General features: G+C 35.3%; 1 protein-coding gene across 2 annotated transcripts; it reads left to right on the top strand.

The window, feature by feature from the left end:
* Positions 1–12,035: 12,035 nt before the first annotated feature.
* Positions 12,036–14,276, top strand: LOC149578321 (protein RGF1 INDUCIBLE TRANSCRIPTION FACTOR 1-like). Of its 2 annotated transcripts, none has more exons than XM_089828247.1 (6): positions 12,036–12,295; positions 12,568–12,640; positions 12,809–12,919; positions 13,038–13,238; positions 13,330–13,545; positions 13,648–14,276. In XM_089828247.1, the coding sequence occupies exons 3-6, from the start codon at positions 12,917–12,919 to the stop codon at positions 13,981–13,983; spliced, it is 756 nt and encodes a 251-aa protein (XP_089684373.1). In that variant the 5' UTR covers positions 12,036–12,295; positions 12,568–12,640; positions 12,809–12,916; the 3' UTR covers positions 13,984–14,276. The 2 variants fall into 2 exon arrangements, with proteins under 2 accessions (XP_089684373.1, XP_089684375.1); XM_089828249.1 differs by having other exon boundaries at positions 13,657–14,276.
* Positions 14,277–18,218: the final 3,942 nt, after the last annotated feature.

Here is an 18,218-nt window from a genome sequence, read left to right on the forward strand (position 1 = left end):
AAATTTTGGAATGCTCAATCATCCATTGTATATGTCACAGGGTATGAAAGGCTAAAAGAATATACAGTTATAAAAATAGAATTTATATCATCCCTATCAAATCCATGATACAAAGTATAGTACAATAAATAAAACCATCCATCATAAAAAGTACAAACATCCATCATAAAATATAACCATCCACCATAACGATACATAGATAGAATAAAAGAAAAAGTAGACAAGAATGATCTAGCCACGGTGACTACGGATGGATCTCAATGGTAAGAGTAAAAAGCACTACCACCTAACCATGTGGAACCTAAATGGCCCACTCCCACTACGCTGAGGAGATAGTCTCAAGTCCCAAACAGGATATCAAATCAAATATCAAAATTACTCTCTAAGTCTAGTAAATCCTAAAAGCAATCTAACTCAAAGGTTCTAAGATAGGTCGACATCTAATTCCTAGAGGCACACAAGACATGTAGGAAACCTACTATGTAAGCAGGCAAGTGTCATTGCATGAATCATGCTAGAGTTACCCTAGCAGTCTCCTAGGACCCCTAGGTCCCTAGTGATCCCTATGTGGCCACTAGTATCCTCTCGTACTGACAAGGAATACTATGAAATGCAAGGTCGCAACCAAGCATTCTCTCTACTCCCATCCTAGTCTATACTAGCACTCGAGGCATGGGTAAGAACATACAAAGACTCTTATTAGGTTCATTTTATTCCCATTTAGTGTAATGTTTTCACTTATTAAACAACTTACAATGGGTTACCCTAGGAACCACTTAGGGCCTCAACCCCCATTGCAAGCCACTTCCTGACATTACATATAGATAACCTACCCTAGGCTCATAAAATCACAAATCAAAGATAATATAAAAATCACCTCAGTCCTATACATGTGACTGAAAAGCATGAAAAGATAATAACACATCAGTTCTCCACAAGCAACTGGAAAGCATCCCAAAAGTACTGACCGAAGACTCAAATGGTTAAGTCCAAATATGTCATAGCATGACATCACCAAAACAAAGCAAACACTTCAATCCCATCAAAGCGATTGGAAAGCAACCCAAGTATAACTAATCGAGGACTCAAAAATGGTTAAGTCAATTATCTCATAACAATCACCTCAGCTTCACACGAGAACACTAGAAAGCATTAACAAATAGTAAATACAAACATATCATAGAGCATAACAACACATTACCATGGTTGGGTTAAATGATCGAGATCAAATTAACATGACATCACAATCACATAACCCCCGAGCCTCTAGTAACATCATAAGACTGGTCAACAATCTAGTCAACCCCAAAGCCCCAAACACAGACAACATATAGATACAAAATGTAAGTTTCATATTTTGGTTTACTTTGAAAACATAATGTGGAGTTAAATGTAAGGTTTTTAGTTTTCATTTTAATGCATGTTCTAGGTAGATGAACAATTTTGAGTTTACCCTACACTTAACCCATTTTAATATTCGAAGTGTAAACATAACTACCCCTATTAGTTAGAGTCAATTTTCTAAAATAATCTAAGGGTAATCTATTTATTTAATTCATTAAAATAACTCTTATTGATAGAATAATTTACAATTCTATTAAAGATCAAAGTTATCAATAATGATCAATTAAAATTTACAATTCTATTAATTTACCTTCATTATCATTTAACTTAATTAGTTAATATTTAATTAAATTAATTATTAATTATCAATAAAATTATACATAAACATTTATCAATTATCAATTAAATTTACAATTATTAACAAAACTATTAATAATTAATAAATTTAATATTTAATTATGTATTAAATTTCTAAAAATTATACTTAATAAAACTAATAATAATTATAAATTTAATATTTAACATATATAAATATTATTTAATAAATTAATTATAATTATAAACTTAATATTTAATATTTATAAAAATTATTTAATAAAATTAATATTAATTACGAATTTAATATTATATTTGTATTAAATAACATATAACATTATAAAACTAAATTAAATTTTAAAAAAACATGACTTACCATTAAACCATGCCTGCGATTATTTAATCACTAGAGGACTTGATGCCGACAACTCCTGCTGACATGACAACAAGGACTGTCGTAGCAATACTCCTGTTGGCACGGTAGCAGGGCCTGCCATGTGACACCTTAGCCGCCAGTTAATAAGGTAAGGGGGAAGTGGTGGGTAAAACCCACCCCTCCCTAATTTAAATTTTTTTAAATTAAATTTTATAAGATTTGTTTTAAACAAACCTCCCCCCATTTAAGAATTTAATAAATATTATTTTTTTTATAAAAGTTCCAACGATATTTTGATAGAAGAAACACGACCAACCCGTCAAATTTATTTGCTAAAATTTTGATTTCATTACAAAGCCTTGCCAAATAAAAATACTAAATTCTTTAATCTACAAAATGGGTTTTTATTTATTACTTTTCTAATGTCCACGTATGTAGAAGGTATTGACATGCATTTAGTAATTTACAACATTGAAATGTTCAAGGGTTCATCATAGAGAAATTTGGATTTACAATCCATAGGCACAAAGAAGACAAGAAAGGAAATTGCATAATTAAATTGTGCAAACAATCACAAGCGTCTACCTGGACATTGATGCTAATAGCTACACCCAAGAAGATTGAAGAGAATTTTCCCTCTCAAAATCTTCTCCTTTTAAAAAATTCCTTCCTTCTCCAAAATTCACAGTCCTCTCCCATAACTTTCCAAAAAAACTTTCCCCCAAAAAATGAACCCCCAATTGGTGATAAGGAGTTCTCTTCTAAAATCGAGGCACTAATTTTTTGTTCACCCGAGAGAACTCTCTGCTCACCCAACTTCAACTCTTTATTAACATTTCTTAATCTTTCTTTTATCTTTTCTTTTTCTTTTCATGCACGTTTATTAAATTATTAAATAACTTTATTTATTTTTCACTTGACTCCTTATTTAATTAATTTATTAAATTTAATCTCATGCACACACTTGGTGCAATTAAAATATCTTTATTAAATTCACTTGTTTTATCTTTTTAATTAATTTCTTATATTTTCAACTCATGCATACATCATGCGAACTTAAAACCTTTAATAAATTATTATATTTTCACTTTTAAATTTATTTTAAAAACTTAATTGATAAAATATTTATTAACTTAAATAATAATATCATTTAGCATTTATTTAAAAATGAACTCTAAATATATTATTATTAAATAAAATAAATATTATCACATTCTAAATTTATACTTATAACTTTTATCTTCAAATTTAAATTTTTTATTTAATTAATTTTCCAATTAATTAAATATAATTAAATATTAAAATATCATAATAATTTTTCCATTAAATTAAATCATTAATTTAATCTTTTAATTAGACTTAATTAATAGAAAATTCACCAAAGACTCATAAAACAAAATACAAAACCCCATCATAAAAAAACACATACAAAATCAAACTAAACAGTTATAATCATGAATTAACATCATCCGACGTATTCAGAGGGTACACAACTCAGATACTTGTCCTAATTTTCTAGGACAGATGGCTTAAAGGTTTAGGATTTGGACTTCAAAATTTATCTCCCCTCTCTTACCATTGAAATAATGTGATAGGGTATGCTCATCCTGGCAATTTAGGGAAGTCAATACCTAGTACCTGCAACCTACATAAAATCCATGCATGTAAAAATACAATATTCTAAGTTAAATAGGCAATGGCATCAAGTGGTGCATCATGTAGATCCCAATTAGTAGGTGACTATGACTCCCTTCCTTAACCACATCAGAACATTGTATATAAAGAAAACATACACATAGACACACACACACCATACACATGCAGTATGGGGTAAGTATCCATAAGAAGACACATAATAATCCATCTAACTAATCATCATCAATTACTAAAATCACTGAATAATCATCATGCATACATGAAATATAGAGTACCAAGTAATCTCATCATATAATCAACTGAATGTAAAACAATATTTGATAATCTCAAAACAATACTACTAATAATCAAGCATAAAATTGGCCTAAAAGAGTTTGGCAATAAAAGCAAAAATGCAAACTAGGGCCGACACTACACACACACCATACACATGCAAGTATGTGATAAGTATAATAGTAAACCTAAATATAAATAACCTCATATTCTAATGTAAACATCTCATCACCATGAGGACATAACAAACATCTTTCTAAGACGCACTCAATTACTCAATATATCAAAGTATTATATTTCAAATATCAAATAAGGGCTAACACATCTGTAGGAAAGTCATATAGAACTTTAATAACTAAGTATACAATAATAGCAAAGGAGGGATAATATTACACTTTGTATCAGATAAAGCACTAGCAATCTCAATCATCATTGAGTTATGGATCAACACTTCTCTTCTATCATCTTCTATAAGGGTTCCAGTAGGTGGTGTGTACTTTGTAGTAAGGTAGCCAACTATCTACATGACCTAACAAATCTAACTTCATTATATTTCTCCATGTGTTGCAATTGTCCTTGTCCTTTGCAAACTTGGGTGACTCCTTCCTATACATCTTCAAGATCCTTACCCTTAGTTGTTAGGAATCTTGAATCAAGGAACTAAATCTTTGATACCAATTTTTAGTATATTATTGATTACTGTGGGCTAAGTCAATAATCACCAACTCAAAAATAGTTTATCACCCAACCAAATTGATCAAACTAATTAACCTTGTATCCTCAAACTTTCAATCAACACAATAGGAAAAAACCTTTAAGTAACATGAAACACATGAAATCATACACACAAGTATAACATCAGACATGTCTCATAGAAACCAGATTAGTGTGAAAATCATATACAAAATGTGGTTGATCATGCCATTTAAATGTGTATAATATAAAATTTTCTTTATACAATGTGGCATATGCTATCTTAAAATGTCTCATGATACATCTCTAAACATCTATATTATCCCATGTTGGTGGATCATTAAATTGCAACCTCTTCATTGCACTATGTGGATCAAATACCTCCTACATAAAAAAAAAGGAAAACTCAAAGTTAGACTACTGAATTTATATGATTCTACATATCTATCATTAATTAACTCAAACTTTCATCATTTACATCTCTCGTCGACCTCTTGTGGTAGTAAGGAGTCCTCTCATATGTCCTCGACAATGCATGAACCTTGTCAGTTCTCTCTTGTATATATTCAAGTATTGTTGTGAAATGGATCTATGACTTCAAATATAACATTATAATTGATATCATACTAAATTTATAACATATAACCAAGAATTATTTAAACTAAAATTTACCTTTGTTGACCCCTCCTTTGGAAACATTAACTGTGTCAGCAAAGATACATAACTCTAATGTCCAGCATCCTAGGTGCTAGGTGTTTCCTATGAGATACAAAAGCATAGTTGTTACTATCATAGAAATCAATTTTGTAAATATTTATGGAAAAAAATGAATACACGGTAAATATACATACAATGAATGTATTTAGTCAAGAATTGAAGCTCTAAAAATTTATGGGGTTTGATTATTGTTGAAGCCCTAGTATTGTTATCAAACCCTTATAATCTAGTTAGTCCAGTATCTCAAATTGTAAAAATGCTACCTAAAAAATACTGTAGCAAGTTAAACTATAAGGATAAGCATCTAGAGGATGATTTTATTGACCAATTACCATTTTCCAATGAGTGTAGGGAAGTTATAGAGGTATTGTAAACCCTAAAGAATGAGGTTCATCTTGGATTAAAGGAAAACTTTTGAAATGTCTATGATGCCAACATGCTATTTAAGGGTTTGGACATTTTTAGAAAATCTTATAGCTAAGAAAATGCAAGAATTCCTTTTTATAATAGATGGCAATATGACCTAGGGAAACTAGTAGTCCCTACTACCTTCTTGGATGTTGATCTATTGTTAAAGCTTGCAACAAAATATGATCCAATCACCCAAATAATTAGGGATTTAGATGGAGAAGTCTTATTGAAAATCAATGTTGAATCTATTAGAAAGGTTTTTGATCTTCACCCTACCTTAGACATAACTGACATAATAGAATGACTCATGGTGCTAATAGAAATGTCAAAGGGTTTGCGATGTTGAATCTGCCTAGACTCATCACCAGTTGCCACGCCCTATACAATAAAGAATGTAATTAAATTTAATTGGAACATACAAGCTACACGTATGTATATATATTTAATCACTTTAATAAAAACACCTAATTAGTTTTCCCTTGTCAACGCACTGTGGCTCACCCCATGCACTCTGCCCCCTACTGATAGGTAATACCTACAAGAGAAAAGAAAGATGATAAACCATGTATGTTCCAGTATCAAATAGAAAAGAAACAAGAACACAATATCATGTACCGTAGATGTCTTAAGGCCAAATGAAATAGCTGAGAGTGTGACATCATTGACCTGAGCTCCTACTTAGTCATCAGTTGAACATGAATGAAGATCACATACATGTATATTTGTGTACCTATAAAAATTATTCTACTATTAAGATTAATTTTAAATCAACTATGTCATAACAAAAGAAATGACACACTTATCGACACAAAAGGAGCCCATGGTTCTACATACAAGCCTCCTCTCTCACATTAGGGTCTATAGTCTCTATAGTTGCATGTGATGTATCCTCCTCCCCAAATATAAACTAATCAAATTCTTGTGTATTATGCAAGTATGGGGTACACAAACATGTGATATTCTCGCTAATGATGAACTCACGCCAACATCATCAACGCAGGCAGGCAACATTGATCTAGTCTAGGAGATCAATAGGCTACTCAATGTATGGATGGCTCTAATAGTCTAAGAGTTGGCCTATGCAATGATATCAAGATGTTGCACTAGAGGAGGGGGGGAGAAATCAGTAGGGGGGACATAAGTGCCAACTTTCTTCCACTGGGAAAAGGGTCTATCTTGGGATCTCCTTCTCCTACACCCATGTTGGGCCTCATGCCCTATTAGTTCACTTTGAGGCCCAACACAAATTTTGCATACAATTTTTTAATGAAATAAATTGTTGTGTGGTGGTTTGTCAAAAATCATCCACTAGTGATCCCAAAAATTTGCACACATAGCGTCATTTGCACACTATTTTATTGATAATTTGGGTTTTGTGCAATCTATTTTTTTACTGATTTTTGGGTTCACAAAAAGGCTAACTAGATCATCTTTGGTTATGTTTAGGGCCACAACCTCATCATTTTCCAACCTATCATCAAATAAGGAGTGCATTTTCTCACACCAATGAAGAGCAACATTTTGTTGTTTGGTAAACTTGTTTGAATATTATCCACTATGGTGTTTAACTTGGATAACATGGGATCCCATGTATATATATTGTTATATGTGGCTTGAAAACCCCTCAATTTGATAAATTTATCTTGTATCAAATCTTCAATTTGAGGAGGATTTTTAAGGGGGTAGTGGATCATTTGGTGGAGGTTCAAGATTTTGACAAGGTTGTGGAATATTTGGTAGAGGGATTTGAGGAACATCATTTTGTGGCCCACTGTTATCAACATCATTCGGGTCAACCATGACTATTAAATTGCAAGAATTCAAAAATTACTAATTTTATTCATAGTTTAATATTAAAATTTAAAAAACCACTTATTTCTATTAAAAAACCTAATTTTATTAAAAATAATAATGAAAACAATCAAGAAAACAAAAAAAATTAACTTACCTTTGATGTTTGAAGGTGGACAAAAATTCTATACCCAATTTGAGATCCTATGCACGAAAAGTGGACCAAAACAACAAAATAAATAGCAAAAATATCGCTCTGAGGTTTGTTGAATTTTATTTTGTAGTTACGAGTTTAGAGTATTTGATATCATATCAGGTACCTGATAATATTGAAAACTTGATATGCCATCCGATACCCAATTAGGAAAGGTATCACCTATATTCTTTGGTATCAGGATGGGTGGGAAAAAAAGTGAAAATGGATTTTTAAATGCTTTTAGACATTTTAAAACTAAAACTTTTCATATTGCCACTTTTTGGCACACCATGATCTTATACATACCCTTGGGAACTAAATGCCCCTAACAAACAACAACTCCTAAAGGGAGCCTTAAAACTTTTGAGTCACATTTAATCCTAATTCAAGAAACTAAAATGAACAAAGAAGAATATCTCAAATTCAGTTAAAATTGGGTTTGGGAATTCCATTTAGGTTGAATCAGAGGGTGCGTCAGGGGGACTTGCTATGTTTTGGAATCCAAGAAGGATAAATTTATCAAATTTATCACCAATGAACAAAACTAGATTTGCGCTAAAGTTATAAGTTTGAATTGCTCTAGATCTCACTCATGGAATTTGAATTTCTTTTGAAGCTAACCAAGGATAACACATTTAGAGTTTTACACTCCTTAAGAATTGTATAAAAGTGATTAAAAGATCAATGTGCGGTAATGGCTGTTGTTATTTATGTTATTTTGGAAGTACTTAAATGTGTTAAGAGCTATCTAAAGAAAAACATTGGTTAATAGCTTATTGCATCCATCATGCATTGAGTACAACTTTTAGATTGTTTATTACTTGTTGATTTTAATAGGTTGACAAGGTAAATCCCCTAATAGGATCACTCTTTCCTAGGTGTGTAGGATCCTAATAGGTCTAAAGATCAAAATCCTCTAAAATGACAACTCTTGGAAGGAGTTTCGAATCTATTAACCAAGTAGATCCTAATAGGTTTTTGTAAGTAACCCTTACCGAGCTAAGATACTCTTAATTGAGCATTTGCTTAACTAGGTGGATGCAATTGTCCTAATCGAGCAACTTATTACTGCAATAGTGATAATTTAAGGGCACTAATTCCTACTATGGTTTTTCCTTTTGACCAAGGGTTTCCACATGAAAAATACTTGTGTTAAAGTGTTTCATGTGTGGATGTTTGATTTTCTTTATTTCTACATTTTTATTTCCATGGCATTTCATATCTTGTGGAAAGTATTAGTGAAAGTATTTAAGTTGTTTTAATACAACAATTTACCCCCATGCCCACCCCCAATATCTCCTAAAATTAACATAATAGACATGCTGACATTAATGACAACACATCCAACTTCGCAACAGTGGTAACTGAGGACATTTTTTATAATCTTGTATTTATCATTTGTCAATGTAACATCAAACTTAAACAAAAATTGACACTAGGTATCCAAATTTCAACATGACACCAAGTCAAAAGTTTGGTAGTTGATTGCACTAGTTTAACTAGTCTTAAAATTCATTTTTCCTCACTTTAGAATTTTTGATACACAGAAAAAACTTCAGAGTTGATCTTAGTTAATTAAGATAGATGCCAAGGCTCTTAAGATTGATCAAGCACAACAAAATACAAGTTTTGAGGCGAAAAAATATATATTAAAATGGTGGGAATATAATAAAAAAGAAATGTATTAATTATAGATATTTTGAAACATATATAAATAGGTATTAATCAAGGTTCAATATACACAAATAGATATAAGCAAAAATGAAATGGATATACAGAAAATTATAAGCCAGGCCCGCCACACAAATTTGTAACTTTTTGATATATAAAATTGTATTAAATATTTCATCAAAATGGGCACAAAACTAAATGAAAAATAATGAGGTATGCAAATTTCAACAAGACAATACATTAATATGGTATGTAAATTTCAACATGACACTTATTAAATACATTGATTTAATTAGTTGTAATAGTTAATTTTCCTCACAATTTTTTATACTAAGGTCAAAAGTTGAGTTCATAATAATTTCAATTAAGATGGATTTCATGACATTTGAGATTTATTGGAGGCAGCAAAATGCCAGTTTTGAGGAATAAAGAAAGTGAATAGAAATGGATGTGAATGCAATAGTAATGAAGTGTATATATATGACTATGAAATATATACACAACAATTTTAAGTCATACTAAATACAAGAATGTGTCACTTATTAATATATAATTGTATTAATGTATTGCATCATAATGGACCCAAAAATTAAATACAAATTGACAAGATGTGTGCAATTTTCAACATGACACTAAATTAAATGCCTACTAATTGTCAATGATCTCTTTGTCTGCTAGTCAAGTTGAATGGTTCTTAGTGAGCCTTCAAGGATTGAACAACAAGGCTCCTACATCATAAGGGATGAAGTTGAGATCATGCCTTGGGCGAATTTAGTGAAATGGTTTCAGCCCAAGGCTCACCCTTCTATAATAGGTAGCTAAAAAATAACTTTGTAGATGAAGATCCCTCCATCAAATAAAGGTCTAATAATTGATTTCATTTATGTCTATGTTTAATATTTGGAAGAGTGCAGATGGTCTAAGCTTGTCTCAGTGACATATTGTGCAAAAGAAAGAAGACTTGGTTGCAACAAAACAGCAAATAGTTTAGTAAATGAGATACTTACTTGAACACACACCTCGTGAATTGTAAAAAGATAAACACTTTTGTTATGGATAAGTTCCACAAGTGTTCTTAGGATAAAAGGTTAACATTATATTGAAGAGTTTGATCTTGCTCCTAATTAACATGAAAACACGTACATGGGGGGCAATATCTCTTACAAAGCCAAATTTCTTATTACTTATTCAAGAGTTAACTCTCATGAACTTTGTTATTAAATGGATGTTGAAAAGGACCAAAAGAAGCCTGGGAAGAAAGATTGTGTAATTTTTGGACTTATAGGAAGGTGGAAACAATAAAACACTTCATTTGTAGAGTGTGATACCTTCACGGACAACAAGAGCAATTATTGAGTAGGAGTTTTCCAAAACAAGTTAAATTGAGATATTGCTATCAGATTCAATTGTGCAGTTCATGGTCAAACTCATTGACCCATGTTTCTTAAGTACTAGTTCACAAGAATCCGTTTATAAATGAAACACTTAACACTCATTGCATCTGTGCAATGCTTGTGTGTAATTTATGTAGATGACTATATAAATATCTTGAAAGTTTTAACTTGATTTAAAGCGGATGAACAATTAGATAAACTTAATCATCAAAATTTATATAAGAAAAGGACTCAAATTTACACAAGAAAAGGACGGAAACACAGAAATGAATTTGTAAGACGGTGTGTCCTATATAGGGTCATACGTATTAAAAGAATTTATTTCTTTTATCTTTCATATTTTAATTAGCTCTAAAAGGGATTACCCTCATAACTTTTAAAACCCAACTGGGTCAAACCTGCCGAGTGTGTTACCACGGAACTACTCAAATTATGTCATTATTGACTTCCTCCAATAAATGGGGTCACGTTGACGCAAATAGGGCAGGGACTCTTGAATAATTTAACTTGTTAACCAATCACATGGTTTTGCATCGTCTACGCTAAGTCAAACTAAAAACAGTACATTCTGCTTGCAACACGTTGCCAGGAAGACTTCGGTCAATGTCGAGCTCCCGTCAAATGACGTACATTCTAAAATCTAATTTTACCGCGAGCCACAAGAGCCTCATCCGTTTTTTCCTGTCATTTACCGAAAGCGAAGTCTGTCAGAGAGATACAGTTTGTCAGTAAAATACTAAATACTACTTCTCACCTGTAATTTACGTGAACGTTACGTCCGATTGCCATGAAGGGAGCTTTGTGTCAGTAGAAGGAAGGGCATTGAATTCATTTTCACGTCCCCTGACAGAAATTAGTCAAGGGTTTTATCTTGAACACGAGGGGATGACGGAGCAGCACGTGGCAAGATGAGGGGTTGCCGATGACGTGGAGGGAACTTTCGGTAGTACACGTGGCATTTGGCACTGATTAAGTAAAAGGCGGCGGGGAAGAGTTCGTGGTAGTTTCCCGTCCGCCGTCACCGCATGAATAAAATGAGTCAATGGCTATCTTAACCTAAAGTACCCGCGGGTCGGAAGCATCGGACGGCCAGTAACGATTCCGGGCATTTATGGGCTGCATCGTGGACCTTCGGATGTTGGGGAAGGGGAAGGGGAAGGGCATTATTTAGTCGTGGAAGTTCCCTTGTGCGGGCTTTGTAAAATTCGGTTCATTTGATGAAACCGAGCCAGGAACGACGTATTTTGTTGTTATAAATGTACGGCTGTGGTGCCGTCTGCTTCTTTGTTCGAGGTTTCGTGTGCGTGCGAAAGATTGGAATTCGCTAGGGCGGTGGAGGAATTGAGGCGAGGGTTTCAAAGTTTGGGACCATTGGCGTCCTGTTTTTGGCAATTACGAGGAGGAGAAGTTCGAGAATTTGCTCTGTTTTTGGCGCCTTCGTGACGGCTCTGTAATGCGGTGAGTTATCTTTTTGAGGGGTGCATTGCATAATCGGGGAATGTGCTCCCGGTTGTTTTTGGTTGTGCTTTGGTTTCGGCGTCTGCTTGTGAGGTTTTTTGATTTGGAGTTGTGTTTTGTGCGTGAAATGGAGGAATTTGAAGGTTTGTAGGTTTGTATTTGATGAGATTGTGTTCGCAGGGTTAGTATTGGAGGTTCTTTTGAGGTTTTATGGCTTTCGTATTGAAATTTCAGCAATTTGAAGTTTTGAGCTTTCCTGGTAAAATGTGCAGGTCTTGCTCGGACTAGTATCTTTTATCTGCCACGGCCGATTTGTCCATTGAAGAGCTGGGAAAAGTAATTGAGGTAAGTTCTGGAGAGTTATACTTCGGCATTAGAGATTAGAAGGAATGTAATGCATGCAAATATTGATGTATTTCTTATGAGGCGAGCTTCTCCAGTTGACAGTTTAGAGATTGCTTTGTAAGTATTTGCTTGACAGTGAAGCTTTTCTGTTATTCTCAATTCCTGCAGGGGCGGAAGAGGCGAGGCAATTACATTCGAAGTTTTATTGAAAGTGAGAAGCTGGCGATCGAAGATCAGTCTCCGGCTAACGTTTACAGGGCAAAGAACAAGGAAGTCATGGTAAGGGAGCTTCACCTAATAATCTAAAGCGTTCAGCAATGCCTAATTTGATATTCCTCGTTGTCTCCGTCTTCTTTCTTCTATCCGGGGGATCATCTTTGCATTCTACCCTGCGTAGGTAGGGACAATGCTACCATTGCGAGACGACGAAATAGGGCCGCCTTGGCTGGAACCCCTGCTCAAAACGATTTTCTTTACTCCCTGCGAAATACATGCGGACTCCAGCAAGAGCGAGTGCAATATTTACTGTTTGCATTGTATGGGAGAAGCGCTATGCTCATATTGCCGCGGTCGTCATAAGGATCACAAACTTGTGCAGGTCTGTATTCGCTTTTACGAAATTTGAATTCATGTTCTTGTTTCCTTTTGTTTTCGTTGAATTCTCCTAAATTTCTCCAGCGGCTACTCAGATAAGGCGATCCTCATACCACGATGTGATTCGGGTTTCAGAGATTCAGAAAGAGCTAGACCTCACAGGCGTACAGACCTATGTAATAAACAGTGCTCGAGTTGTTTTTCTTAACGAAAGACCTCAGCCGAGGCCTGGCAAAGGCGTCACCAATACATGTGAAATTTGTGAAAGAAGCCTCGTGGATTCATTCCGCTTTTGCTCGCTTGGCTGCAAGGTATTTTTGCAAATTCATCCGATTCCGTTTCCATTTTCCATTTTCACCTCGGTTGTTATTCTCTCAAATAATTAAATTCTTCTGTCAACTGACGGTAATTAGTCATGCCAGCTGCAAGGAATAAAGCATCGCAGAGACATGACATTCATCTTACATTCCAAGCACTCCAGGGACGATTCCGATGACTCGTCTTCTCAGAAAAGAGCACGAAGAAGCTTGGAACACTTACATTTGTCCGAAGACAACGGCGGCACGGAAAGCACGTCAATCGACGGCACTTCTTCCGTTAGGCGAGAAGACTATACAAGCGATCCCGAGGCGGCGAAATCCCGCTACAGTTCGCAAGATATTTATCCTCCAACTCCACCAATATCTAGCCAGAAACTCAGTGGGAGGAGGAGAAAGGGGATTCCACACAGAGCACCTTTGGGAGATTAAGACTATCTTTCCGTGCAAGGCTGTTCCTCCAAAATTAGAAAGGAAAAAAGGAATAATCTCTTCTTCTAGACTGTAGATAAATGCAGTGGGAATTTAATAGGCTTGCTAAAACAGGAAAGTATCTGCATCCAATGCAGTTGCACAAGGAAGCAAACAGTAATATGCAATGCCATGCTTAATAATATACTGTGGACCTAATATACAGCTGTCCTGTAACCTAATATGTATTCAATCCTGTATCTAAGATGTCAAATATGAATGAAAAACTACCTAGGATTGTATTTGTACAGAAATGTATTGTTCTTTTGTATAGGAAGTTGAAACTAAGATTATCATGAGCTTGGGTTTTTGTCACAACATGTTCCCTAATTTGATACGCAGACTATGAACAGTGTAATGCCAAATTGACAGGACAGCTTTGCCCCTTCCGTTCATGGAGAATACTGATTGCAGGCTTATTTAGATAAAGCAATAATTCAATGTAAATGCGTGTGGGATCATATTGTAATGTGAGTTGACAATTCTTCCAATAATAAATATCATAACTTGGCGTTTATAAATTGGATATAACTGCTTGGCCGGCTCACATTTTGCAAATACTTGTCAAGCACGTGAAAACAAGCAATCAAATGCAACAGCAAATATTTTTAACTTGTTAATTACGGGTACAAATATGCAGGCCAACGGTGACCGTTTTGAAATGAGTGAATACGGTTATAACAGTGCTTCATCCGCTTTGGCGAAATCGAAGGAGACGGACAAAAGTAACACGCAACGGACGCAGACGATATCCCGAGGTATTCTGGAAAGCTACTTTCCGTTTGTTGATCTTCAGCAATAATTAGGATTATGAAAAGTTTGTCTTAAGCTTTAACTCTGCCATTAACAAATCAAAAACACTGTCGTAGAAAGTGACGATACTTTTCCCAAAGCCATGTTTTACATGTTTAGGCAGTTCAAAATCAAACAAGGCATTGAATCATAGGCTCGCCATTATCGGAACAGTGCTCGACATTATCGAAATACGAGGCAGTCAAATTCGTCGGCCATATTCACCCTCGTCAAGAGACGGGAAATGTCACTGTTGGTGTTTCAGCGCTCACGTTATGTAGTTAGAAAGTCCAACACACAACGCAGCGTAATTGGAATAAGAGGAAGGGAAGTTGAGTGCGATCCCATGATTCAAATCCGTAGCATCCCGTGGGGTGGGTTAACGGTTGAGGATGAGGGAATCAGATTCCATTTGGGGCCTATGCCGTAATTTCTTTACACAATTTGGTACGAGTAGATAGAAGTTAGTTGACGACGACGTCCTTGTTTATCCAGCAAATCCGATCGCCCGGACGTCAAATACCAACCCACTATTGCATTTCTGTTAGATGACGGTGGGAATTTCCCGTGGGGAGTCCAGCAGGGTCTCCCGTGTTAGATGTGCCCGATGGGCTTCCCATGTGGACACGTGGGGCTGAGTGATTGGCCATGGGTTGTGCCGTGTTTGTATGGAAGTCCAGCGCTTTCCGTCGGTAGAAGCCTACATGGCCAGGTGGAACTACTCTTGTAGCGCACGTGAGGAAGAGGAGGAATCTTGAATAGTAACAGGAACCGCCTTTCTCATAACGCCGCCAAGTGGAAGAGCCAGGCAAAAGTCAGGAATTCCGCACTTGTTGCCGCGTGTCGGAAGATGCCCAACTGGGACTTTTGTTTATTATTGTGCATTTTACTTTTCTTTTTTTTTTAAATTAGGACGGGTGGTCTGAAAAGCGTCCTCCCCCCGGAATTTTTGGTTGGGGTCCCTACACCTAAACATTTCGGTAAAGACAAATCAATGCTAGACGGTTCCAACTGCATTCACACTTGCTCACATCCAGGTCCATAAATATCTTTCTTTCGACCTGCCTAGGGTGGTGTCGAATAATTAAACAATAATTATGTACCATATGACGTGTGATACAACCTCCCTCTAATTGTCCTTTCTTCTCTCATCTTTGTTGCCCGGTAATAAAGTGTTTCAATTTTTGAACTTGTTAATCCCCTGGTTATGTGTGAAATACGTCCCATTTTAATCGTTGGAATGGTCATTTTATCTCCAAATCTTTGTGAGTTTCTAAATCTTCATGTCCCCGGCTTGTTCCCAGCTCCGCACAGCACTTGAAATTTTTAAAATCCGACTTCTAAGCCTCAAGTTATTGCAGGTTAATGGAGAGACCCAAAATACACGTTTTCAAGTCTATCATTAACCATTAACCTCTCAAAAGGTTAATGATAACTTTCAAATCGCGCATTTTGGAGTAGATTAATTAACCTATCCAAAAATGCATTTTTCTTAACCTCTCAAATAGGTTAATGATAACTTTCAAAACACGCATTTTGGAGTAGGTTAATTAACCTCTTAAAAAACACGTACTCATTAACCTCTTTGAAACAATTATTAACCTCCTTGTTTAGCTGATTAAGGTCAAGGACTAGAGGAACCATTGATGATTGTAAACAGAGAACTTTCCCATGGTACCCTTGTACGCTTAACAACAGAGATACTCCCTTCTTATAACTCTGTTCACCCATATAATCGAGCATGGTTTGATAATTAACATGGCAGACTTTTGGATGGCTTTTAGAATGGAACAAAATGTACATCCCTACAATTCACAAGTATCCTCAAAGGTGGAATGGTAGGGTTTGTTTCTTCATTCGTGGTAGTTGTCGTGGGTGCTTGTGGGCTATGTTGGTGTTTGAGGAGGCGTCGTTTGAATTTTGGGAAAGAAAGGAATTTTGTGCTAAATTGGAGGCCTTAGAGCAGGGTTTGAGAATCCATCAAAGGATAATCCAAAGTGGATTTTATGGGATGATGTTCTTGTGACTTGCCTGATAGACATGTATGTAGAATGTGGAAGAATACACGATGCTTGAGAAAATAAGTAATGCAAATGAGGTTTCCTAGACTGTTACGATTACTGGATATGTGCAGAATGGTATTGTTGATAAAACTTTAAAGCTTTTCTAGGAAATGCCTTTATCTAATGTGGTCTCGTGGACTACAATCATTGTTGGATATGCTCAGAGTGGACTTGTAGAAAAGATCGTGGATGTCTTTAACGAAATGAAATTAGCTGGCGTAAAGCCAACCTCGGCAACCTATGTTAGCGTCCTACCAGCACTCTCTTCCAATCATTTCCATGAAACAACATGCCTTAGAAGCTAGTGCTATCCGAAATTAGTGAAAGTCTTCGAGAAAAGAAAAGACCGCATCATGGAAATATTCACCAAGGCACGGGTACTAGGTGATCCGAGTCTTTCTATCACATGAATTGCTCAGCGAAATTTCTCTTTTCTTAGCCGTGGCTTTTCTTCTTCTCTCAACCTATGACACTCGATGACTTGGCCATTAAACAATAAAGAAGTCTCAGGTGCCAATGAATCAAAATATTTTAAATTCAGAGAGATTGTGAGCTAAGAACTCGGCATGAATGAAGTTCACACTCATCAAATCCGAGCTTCATATAAATGTATTTTCTTCCACTGTAAAAAATGTAGAGACGACAAGGTGGAGATCAGTCAGTGAAGAAGTGTGCAATGTGTTTGGCATTATGTCCAAGCCGATTCAATGGTATTAATATAACCAAGGCAAAGCATGTGGACAGTCAGACCAGCCTCCCTTCATCTTCCAGCTCGAATGCATGGAGATCAGCAATAGTTGCAAACACAAATAAGGCACGTGAATTATGTGATGGAATGTTGCCAACTTGGAGCATAAAAACATGGACGCTGCACGTTATTTGTTTGATAAAATGCCCCTGACTTCAAATTGCAACATTGATGGCCTCAAGCGAAAGCCATCTATGAAATCTATGGGAAAGTCGAAGAGGGCTCAAGGATGTGGTTTGAAGCCTTTCTAATTGCCAGTGGTTTCATCTCATCAAGCAATAGAAAACACAAATACAGAAACTATTGAACAAGAATTTCTTGCTCTAGCTATTTGCAGTCCTCATCGACCTGTGAAGCATTCATTCCCAACTACGAAGAGGGTTCAGGTTTCTTTATGTCCACATGGTAGTGTTGAACAAACACCTCTTAGAACTATAAACAAGCCTTCTAACTCTGAAGATAAGGTATTCCAAAGCGAGGGAGGTGGTATTAATGCAAATTTTCTTTCAACAAATTTGGGCACTATACGTTTTGATTCTGAAGTTTAGACATGTTTTCAATTAGAACCGGAAATAGGTGTGACTGCTCAAATT

Source organism: Cupressus sempervirens, chromosome 1, assembly GCF_028749045.1.
Source record: "Cupressus sempervirens isolate cs-2001-9-10 chromosome 1, ASM2874904v1, whole genome shotgun sequence".
In the NCBI taxonomy this organism is placed as follows: domain Eukaryota; kingdom Viridiplantae; phylum Streptophyta; class Pinopsida; order Cupressales; family Cupressaceae; genus Cupressus; species Cupressus sempervirens.